Below are 10,189 nucleotides of genomic sequence, written 5' to 3'. Positions count from 1 at the left end.
GAATTGTATTACCATTTCATAAAACAAAGGTGAGTGGATGGGGTAATTACCCGACTAGATATGGTAAAGCAAGCATAAGAACCACGTCTGAGATCCATTATTTTTTACTTACACCCTTAAAACAAACTTCGAATATTAAATAACATAATTTAAGATCATCAAAATTTACAAAGAAATAAAAAAATTAGCGAAAATAAATTAAGAACATATCTTCAAATTTTAATCGTTACACTTTTACTGTGTTATGACAAAACTTTCATCTGGAGATATAAAAGAGAGGTGGGTGAGAGAGGAAAGAATGTTTGACCTAGTTTTGCATGAAGAAATATTAGGACTGGAGGAAGAAAAGTGTCATAATAACTGGAAAAAGCATGGAATTTGTTTCCAAAAAAGGTTAGTAACAACTTAAATCAGTGCAAGGATTATGATAGAAGTTCCCATTTTTTTTATCACTTTGCATATAATGTAAATATATTAAAACAAAGAAATACTGATTCGATGCTCATATATTTTAACATATTCACAAGATGGTAATACATACCTTTACATTCCTAAATTATTTAAATTGTTCAGTTTCAGGAATGAATAGAATATAACAAAAGTAGGACAGTAAGGATCTCAGGCCAGGAGTCTTTGTATGGTCTAAAATACAAAAATGGATAGTGCTGATACGATGTATTAACATCAAACCTACCAAAGAGGAAATAACGAACCAAACTTTTTTTATTGTGCTTGTTTAAGTACATTTCAACAATATACAAGAGGTACTTGATAATATGTCTGAAATGATAGGTAACAGGTGTGCAAAATTCTGTGATACATATGCAAACAAAGTACAAGATCTGAATCATATACTCTATTCTGCTTTTGCTGGTTAACAGTTGGAAAATTTTGAGTATAACCATTCAAATAAATTTATAAATATATGTATTAGTATTTTGGATCGAACAAACAAGCAAAGCTGCGATAAGCAACTTTCTTATACAGTGTTAAGCACATGAAAATTCCATGTTCAATATATTTCTTTTTTCATAAAGTTCAGGTCTACATGTTATCCTGCAAGAGCTGTAAATATATGGCAGAAACATGTAGAAGCACCAATTCCTTTTCAGTCAAGAGCAAATAACATTCTGTATTTTAAAATTAATTTTCAAATTTTCCCCCCAAAGATAGCTGACAGAAAAAAAAAAAGTAAGAAAATTCCCTGAGTAACATAATGCTCATAGATGAAGAAATAAATAAAAAGAAAATAAAGTTCCCATACTTATTAAAAAAAAAAAATGTAATTTGAAAATGTTATTTCCTCTAAAATTTGAAGCAGCATCAAAAGTGACTTTATTTTTATTTTCGTTGCATTTATTTAGTTATTTTCATATTTATTTATTTATTTTTTTTCAAAACTGTACCAAAGAAGAAATTTAGAAACTGATTAACACCGAATCAAAACAATAATACAACAAAGTTCTAACAGTATATGCTGCTCAGTTTGATCATTCTAATCTAACCCAGCACAAAAACCAAGAGCCATATAGAATATACCTGGTTATCACGGCTGGGTCTTGATTTATGTACTTTTATCTCCTAAATCCACTCATTGATGAAAATAATATTACAGCAATGATAAGAATTGTACAATGTATGAGAGTTCCCCTTAAAAATAATAACAACAAAGTTATTAATGTACAGTTTCAATTATACTGCTATGAAATAATAAATTAACTAGCATTTAAAGTGCCATAACAGTGAGTGGATGGCCTGTCATTTATTTATCAATAATATTTGGTGAACTGCAATACAAACTGTTGTTGGTACACGTGTCTTCACCTAATTAACTAGATGATATTACATGATGATGAGGAACCAACAGAGCATCTTGTGTAGCCATGATGTATGTATGAGTATTGCTTTCTATACTTCTAGTCTTTTAAGATACCGAACAGCCTATCTCATTGTACTCATGTGTAGAAGTTTGCTCACAAACTTTAATTATAATGTACCAGGACAAACAGTAAAATTAAATTACAATAAATAAAAGTCTACCCGTGAGAAATTAATATTTGTATAATGAACAAAGAATATCTGAAATCCATGTATCAGCAGTCCATGTTCCCAAAATGGAAACCAGCCATCATTCGTAACAGAAGCTTCCTACGGTAGGTTAACAGTACAGTTTCATATATCATGTGAATTACTTGCACTCACACACTCACACATGCCTCGCTGCAACATCTGGTCGCTGTACTTACCTGCCGATGCAGCTTGCTACTAACTGGTGGGATCTTCTCGGATGCCTACGGAGGACAATACATCCCTAAACATAACCAAAGTCTTGCGCAGAGTCAGGCAGAATCCCTTTGATGCTGGGATCAGAGGAAATTCTGGCAGCTGAGCATTCAACGCATTGGAGATTGCTGCAAACAAAAAGTAATAATGGAAACGCTGTACTTTCTCATATATTACGTGCACTTCAGCCTTCAGATTTATTTGATCTGTCTTAGTTTTCTCTCAACAGATAATGGCAAGGTACACAGGAATACCCTGAGGAAATATGTTCCACATTTTCCGCTTGTATTCATCAGTATTTCAACCTGGGTCTCTGGTATGAAAAGCCAATTCACTACAAATATAATGGCTACAGTAGATGACAAGGATTATTTACTTAAACGGAAAATTAAAAAAAAAATAATAATTAAAAATCATATCAGTGAAAGTATTATACATACACGTTGGAAATGAAATAACCCTGCAGCTTTGCAGAGCGATTTGGTCATACTGAGTACAACAAATTGTCTAATACCATATCGGTGGGAAGTTTATAGTTTTCGAAATAATTTTTTTTCCCCCAAAAACTTTAATGTCGTCATTGTGAATAGTTACTACTCATAAGATCTTGATTTCTGTCAATACCAATAGAGAATATAATAAAGAATATTTTTTTATTTTGTCATATTGAGGGTTTTCGTGTAAATTAAATAAAAAGTATTGCAGATATTACAGTATGTTAATAAGAATTTTTTCTTCATTTTGTAAATCATCTTACTTAGTACCTTTTCTTTTAATTTTCCTGTACGAAACCCAAGAAACTATAGACGTCTTATGTAATACACTAGACCTATTTGCAAGTTTCCTAAACCGGCATCCTTTTCCAGTGCTCATTTCCAGTTCTCATAACCACAAATGAATGCATTTTTTTATCTGACCTATATTCTCTTTCGAAAAGAATCAACAAGGAAAACAGAATGCTGCATCACACTCAATACTGTATCCCAGCCAAGAAAATAATTGATACCATTCAGATTTAAAGCTTCCGAAATCCTTACAATAACAAGTTCTAAGATACAGTTTCACAAACAACTGTCACAGACCATTGTTTACTGACGTAGAAATATTCTTACAACTTTAGTGAATTACGACTGTATTAGTTTTATTACTATTTGCCCAGTAGTCACACTTTCTTCCTGAAAGACTAATATGTGATCAAGTTTTGCATCGCCACAGTCAGTTTCATTATCATCATCACTACATTGGCTTTTTTGCTAGAGGTGAAATTTAAAAAAAAATTGCTGATAAACTGTTTACTAGGACCCATCATAACAACTAAAATTTTACTGTAATTTATGCATGTAAATATATTATGTATCGAATCCTCCCCTGAACACAAGAACACTCTTTTCCAGGAGAGCGCTAGAATTTTGTAAATTTACCATTTCTTTGTAGAGTACTTTCCTTGCAATAAACAATATTATTTAAATAATATCAATTACTCTTTATAGAAATGGGACAGAACTTATAGCAGGGCTAGTTAATTTCTGGGAAATATTTTCAAAATACAGTCAAATGAAAATATAACAAAATTGATGTCATTACAGAAATTCGCAAATCCCAACCCAATATTCGTTTGTTTCCAGTCAGTGGAGCAGTAAAAAGTCATTAAATGATTGTACGAGTTACCAATTCTGCCCAGAATACATAATTCTCTACCCTTATAAAATAAGGGGGACACGAGAAATAATAATTAAAAAAAAAACAATGTGAAGACTCTCACCTTGTCCATGTATTTCACGAAAACTGGTTGGAGTTGTGGGGGTAATGGGGTGTGTGGAATTGTATCGCTCAGATATCTCCAGCCATGTATCTAGGCGATTTAGTAATCTGGAAAACAAACAGAATAATAGTAATACATTAAAACTCTATTACCCAATAATTTACTTCATTAATACCTAATCTCCATCCATCATAAGAAAAAACCAACGTAAACAAAGCTTGTAAGTATCATTCCGCGATAGTCTGTTCTGATTGTTCAGTCTGCTGCAGTGGTACTATTTGCAGTACAGTCAATTACAACACCAATCTAATTATTACTTTGTATTGGACGTTATGCATTCCACTCCGTTTGAAAAATATTAACAGTACATTAAATTAAAGAAAATTCAATTTGATATTTAATACCATAAGAAGAAATGTTTTATTCCTATAACAATATGTTCGCCTCACACACTCCTGCAACCACACGTCATTGCCTGTTGTTTAGTTCTTCTAGAGAGAAGGATTTGATTAAATCATCAGCCCTTCAGTGAGGGTGACCACAAGGATCCAAAATACAGAACAGTTATGTTTTTTAAGTCGATTAATTAAAAAAATACTAAATTTTGGATTTGGGATGCGCTTGATGCCAAAATGTCATAGATAGATAGATAGATAGATTTATTCGTTCCATAATATTCTTATATTTGCTTTATAGCATAGAATAAAGAACATGTCCAATTCTTATGTTTAACAATAAAATGCAATACATATAAAATGGAAATATGAAATATGTACAGAATTAATATCTTAATAACAATAATATTTTATATTTTATTTTATTATATTTTATATATTTATTTACCATTTAATAGTATTATAATATTTACACAGTACTGTGAAATGTCAAGAATTCATCTACAGAATAGAAAGTGTGAGATATTAAGTAATTTTTTTAGTTTTACCTTAAATAATGCAGGGTTTTGGCTATGATTCTTAATGTCTTCAGGAAGACTATTGAACATTTTTATCGCCATGTAACATACTCCCCTTTGAAAGCATGATAAATTTGATGATGGCGTATGAAAATCATTCCTTCTGCGGGTATTTATACTATGTATGGCTGAGTTAGTTGGAAAATTTTCTTTATTACATAAGAGGAAATTTATTGTAGAGTATATGTATTGATTTGTTAAGGTTAGAATCTCTAATTTTTTAAAAAATAACCTACATGATTCTCTAGCCTCTGCTCCAACTATTATTCTAATGGCTCTTTTTTGTAATAAGAATATATTTTTACTATCTGCAGAATTTCCCCAAAATATTATTCTGTAGGACATAATGGAATGAAAATAGGCAAAATATATTGTCTTTAAGATACTGTTTAGAAATTGTTGTAACAACCTAATTGCGAAGCATGCTGAGCTAAGTTTGAGCATTATTTCTTTGCTATGATTTTTCCAATTTATTGTATTATTAATATGCAAACCAAGAAATTTGGTTGTTGATGTTTCTAGTAGAGATATATTGTTGATAGTTGTGTCCAATGTTTCAGAGATTAAATTTGAAGTGGCTTTAAATTGAATTATGTTAGTTTTATTAATGTTTAATGCTAGTTTATTGGTTGTAAACCAGTCATAAATTTTAAGGAGAATTATTTCTGTTTTATATTTGAATGTGGCAAAGTTCTTGTCTGTAACTATGATACTTGTGTCATCTGCAAATAGTATAGGATAACCTATTCCTTTTATTATGGGGCCAAGGTCATTTATAAAAATTAGAAAAAGAAGAGGCCCTAATATAGATCCTTATGGGACCCCTGTATGAACATTTCCCCATGTTGAAGTAGATTTAAAGGAGTTACTAAATGCGTTGATTTCCACTTTTTGTTTTCTGTTTAGGAGATATGACTCAAACCACTGATATGCTATGCCTTTAATACCATACCTGCTATTGACAAAATTACCTTTCTTGAAAATATAGATGATATTGAATGATATGTAACTATCAATATATCGATGGTGAAGAATGGAAACCTCCTATGTCAAATTTTGCTATTTCTGGGTTATGATACCAAACAATTCATAAAATATTCACGGATCGGATGCGGTAATTTCCTGTGCCATATCACACTTCCAAAATTATTAATTTTTAAAAAGAATTTAATTAGAATTAATTTTATTGATATATGTGCATCTTTAGAAAATGTTTTTTCGCTCTCCTGAAAACTAACGATTTTTCACATATGAGGTTTCCATTCTTCACCATCGATATAACGAAAGCTTGCCACAAAATGCAAAACTTACCAATGTTCTAGTCGCTGCTACTTTAACTTTACAATGTTAATAATTAAACTGTCCACCACATAGTCCACTTTTCCATCAAGTTCCCATATCGGCTACTCTTCAGAAATCACATGTCTGATATCATGTTGCCACGCCTGGCCATGACCTCTTGAAAGGCAGCATGGACAAGCTCCTGCACCTCGCGTAATTTTAACGTCCAACTACTCTCTTTTCCCCACTTCTTAACGGTTTCCCTTCAGAATGTATGATAATATCACTCAGTCCTGCCACTGTCACTGCGACTGGATCAGCCATAATCATACAGGATTCTAGGCAAGCGACACAACACGTGCTGCACTACTGACACTACTGCAAACTGTCGTGCTGACTATCTGTTATAAATGCGGGAAGATGCAAAAATTCAGAATTTATATTATTGGTTACATTATATCAGTGAATCAACCATTGTGTACGATATTTATTTCTGTGTCACATACGTTTAAAAAAAAAATATATATATATATATATATATATATATATATATATATATACTTTTTTTACTTGGTTATTTAACGACGCTGTATCAACTAGGAAGTTATTTAGCATCGATGGAATTGATGATAGCGCAATGATATTTGGCGATATGAGACCGATGATTCGCCATAGATTACCTGACATTTACCTTATAGTTGGGGAAAACCTCGGAAAAAACCCAACCAGGTAACCAGCCTAAGTGGGAATCGAACCCGCGCCCGAGTGCAACTCCGGATCGGCAGGCTAGCGCCTTAGCCGCTTAAGCTACGCCAGATATATATATCTGTTTGAGAACAGAGACGAAAGACGCTAAACAAACGGGAACTATTTTCTTCGATAGCATTGTAGGTGATGCGGTCAGGCACTAATCATAGTACGTCTAACCATGTGCTTCTATTTACGTTGCTTTTTTTTGTGATGGACGGAGATGACATGATAATTATAGCAGACACTGCATAGACCAACTAGTTATTCTCTTTTCAAATGCACTTTTGCAAATCATCTCTACCCTGCTACCCAGTAAAGTGGGGAAATTACACATAATAAGAACACAATATAGTTCCTGGACTTACTTGTAAGCATTCTGCCTGAAGTGCTGAAGAATCTCCTCCTGGAAGACTGGTGGAGGCTGCAGAATCAGCTTCGTGAGTGACTGCACCAGTTTGAGCACTGCCATCTCGTTATACATGCGTGAATTTTCCTTGCCCTGCTGCGAACCTTTCTGCTTCTCGTAGCCTGCCTCATTGAAGTATGGCTCACTCACCAAGATCAGACCTGCCAATTAGTCAAAAATCATTATACTGTTCTCTGTTGTTGTAACTTTCGTGGTAGCATTTGTGGCAGCTACAAAAACAGCAAAATTGGGTTCCATTCTCGGCAATAAATAGATTTCTGTCTACCATATGGACTGCATGTATGCGTTTTCTGCCTTATGTTATCCTACATTGCTTAAAAGAGTGCAGTCAGCCATGCTGGTCACAAGACCAAAGATTTCCGATACTTGTGAAATACAGTACATATCGATGGTCTAGATCTAATACTACATATATGATTTTGGCTGTAAAAGGGTATTTGTCGAATACAGGGAGGAGAGCTATTAATCCTTCCCATTGAAGGCTTTAAGGAACCAACATGGACAAATACCCAATGTCCCATCCCTACCTTCCCGTGGTGCAGCTGTTAGTAAGCATAATTTTACAAGCTGAACTAAAGGGAGGGGCTACTCATCAATTAGCACTGGTCAGCTTGGTGGGTTAATGACCGAATTTGATATAATTTTCCTCTATTCAATACTTAATTCCCTCTTTACCCTTTCCTATCCAGTCCTGTGACTGAACTCTTACTTTCTTCGACCCGATGGTATTAGAGCATTCGAGGCCTAGGGGTTCATTTCACTTTCCTTCCTACCCTTTCTACTTTTCTGTTCCTAGTGCTGACCTGCTATGGCACTAAAATCGTCCTCCAGTGGCTTAAGGAGGGAAAGCTGGTAATCAACATGATCTCCCAACTAGGTCTAGTAGACCCGTCGACCAACAGCAGGTGTGGTTCTGCAGACATTCTGGGGATTGTATGTGGATGAAGTAACCACCAAAACGTTAAAATATGGTGTTCACATAAATCGGCTACAACTTCTCATTTAAACCTCAAAATCTGTGCTTCAGTGGCTGACCATGACAATATCTTTGAAAAATATTGGAGTGCAAGAGGGCAAATGACTTTATAGTCAAACACCTTCTTCTATACTGTCCATCCATAAACCACAACAGAAGTAAATTAAAATCATCAGTACCAGTTACAGAAGACGCAGCCCTACAGTATTTATTGACTACACTCCAACTCTGGCTACTAGCAACAGGCATCTATAATGAACACCGATCAAAATACCCCTCATTTCTCGTGAACAACAACAACAACTGAATAGACTACAGTGGACTCTAGTGGACTTTATGTTGTCAGCAAATTGATACATTATATCTATTTTAACCATTGAAAGGACAATAATCAGTAAGAATGTACTATTCTTACTGATTATCGTGCTGCTTTTCAGTGGTTTAAATAGATAGAATGTATAAATAATAAACAGTTTTATATCTCTCCTGAAAAGTTTGGAAAAATCACATACTTGGTATTAGATCTACGTCATCCACATAAAAGTAAGGAAAAGGAAGCTGATACTTAATTACAGCTTACCATTGGAGTGTTAGCTTCTTAAAGGTCTATAATCAGATCTATAATCATTAAGAGTTAAAGAACCAATAAATCCTACATTCTTGCAACCCAGCATTAATCTCATGTGCATAGGAATAAATTCCAGTGGAGACAAAGGAGTATCCTCTTTACCATTACAGGAAGATAACTTCATTGTTAAATTGTGAGCATTAGATACATACACTCTTTACCATTTTTGCAAGGAACTGAAAACTTTCAACAAAGACCATCTCTTAACATGCCAAAGAAGAGACAGAAAAAAACAGCAATAACATAAAAAACCTTTAAATTAAATTGAAACGTGGGGGAAAAAAATGAGAGAAAGAGACAGAACATGCTAATGGAAAGAAAATATTTCAACTATTTCAATTTATCACTTTAACAATTGACCTATAACTTCAGATGATTGTTTCCTGTGAAGTCAGAATTCATAAGAATAAATTTTATTCCTCATTAAGACTGGGAGAGTTGGTATTATTCTTAGTTGAGTTGGAACTTACTTTCATGAAACAAGTTTCATAACCTGTGTTTTCTTTGTCCTAATTTTAAGTGTGGTAAAAGTATCTTATAAAGTGAAACAAACCTCGAAATATTATGTAAGTCACATAAACAATTTACGTTACATTTGTGATTAGTTAACTTTGAATTTTACTACATTAGTTAAAAGAGCTTACGAATGTTCTTTTGATTGCAAAATAGATGAGGACAGAAATTGGGCCCCTGAAATCTGTTGTGTTCCATGTGATTCTATTAACTAGTTGGCTAAAAGGATTCCATCATATGCCTTTTCCAATTCCAATGATATACCGGGAACCTAAGGATCATTCAACAGACTGTTACTTTCTAGGAACCACAGATCAGAAGATTACAGAGAAATTGTCAGCGAGCTGATTCAAAAGTATAACGTGATGGGATGTTATATCTCTCAAAATAACTTCTTGGATTCTCATCCGTTTTTTCTTTCCTCAAAACCTTCGGGTAATGAGCGATGAACATGGGAAGCATTTTCATCAGGATTTTTCTGAAATGGAAAGATGCTACTAGGAAAAATGGAGCCCAAATATTCTGTCAGACTACTGCTGGACACTCAAAAGGGATGTTTCTCAAGCGAAGTATAGTCTAAAATCTATTGCACACAT

The 10,189-nt window shown here is 33.6% G+C and overlaps 1 protein-coding gene across 4 annotated transcripts in view; it reads right to left on the bottom strand.

The window, feature by feature from the left end:
* Positions 1 to 705: 705 nt before the first annotated feature.
* The window catches only part of LOC138701696 ((E3-independent) E2 ubiquitin-conjugating enzyme UBE2O), a 58,694-nt gene continuing 49,210 nt past the window's right edge, over positions 706 to 10,189 (bottom strand). For all 4 annotated transcript variants that reach the window (XM_069828873.1, XM_069828871.1, XM_069828874.1 and 1 more), the window contains 3 exons: positions 7,415 to 7,616; positions 4,046 to 4,152; positions 706 to 2,411 (listed from right to left, as the gene is read on the bottom strand). In XM_069828873.1, the coding sequence (XP_069684974.1) occupies positions 2,266 to 2,411; positions 4,046 to 4,152; positions 7,415 to 7,616 (455 nt within the window). In that variant the 3' untranslated portion in view covers positions 706 to 2,265. The remainder of the gene's footprint in view (positions 2,412 to 4,045; positions 4,153 to 7,414; positions 7,617 to 10,189) is intronic.

The sequence above is a fragment of the Periplaneta americana genome, chromosome 6 (assembly GCF_040183065.1).
Source record: "Periplaneta americana isolate PAMFEO1 chromosome 6, P.americana_PAMFEO1_priV1, whole genome shotgun sequence".
In the NCBI taxonomy this organism is placed as follows: Eukaryota; Metazoa; Arthropoda; class Insecta; order Blattodea; family Blattidae; genus Periplaneta; species Periplaneta americana.
The sequence above is the reverse complement of the archived record's forward strand: the minus strand, read 5'-3'. Positions and strand labels throughout refer to the sequence as shown.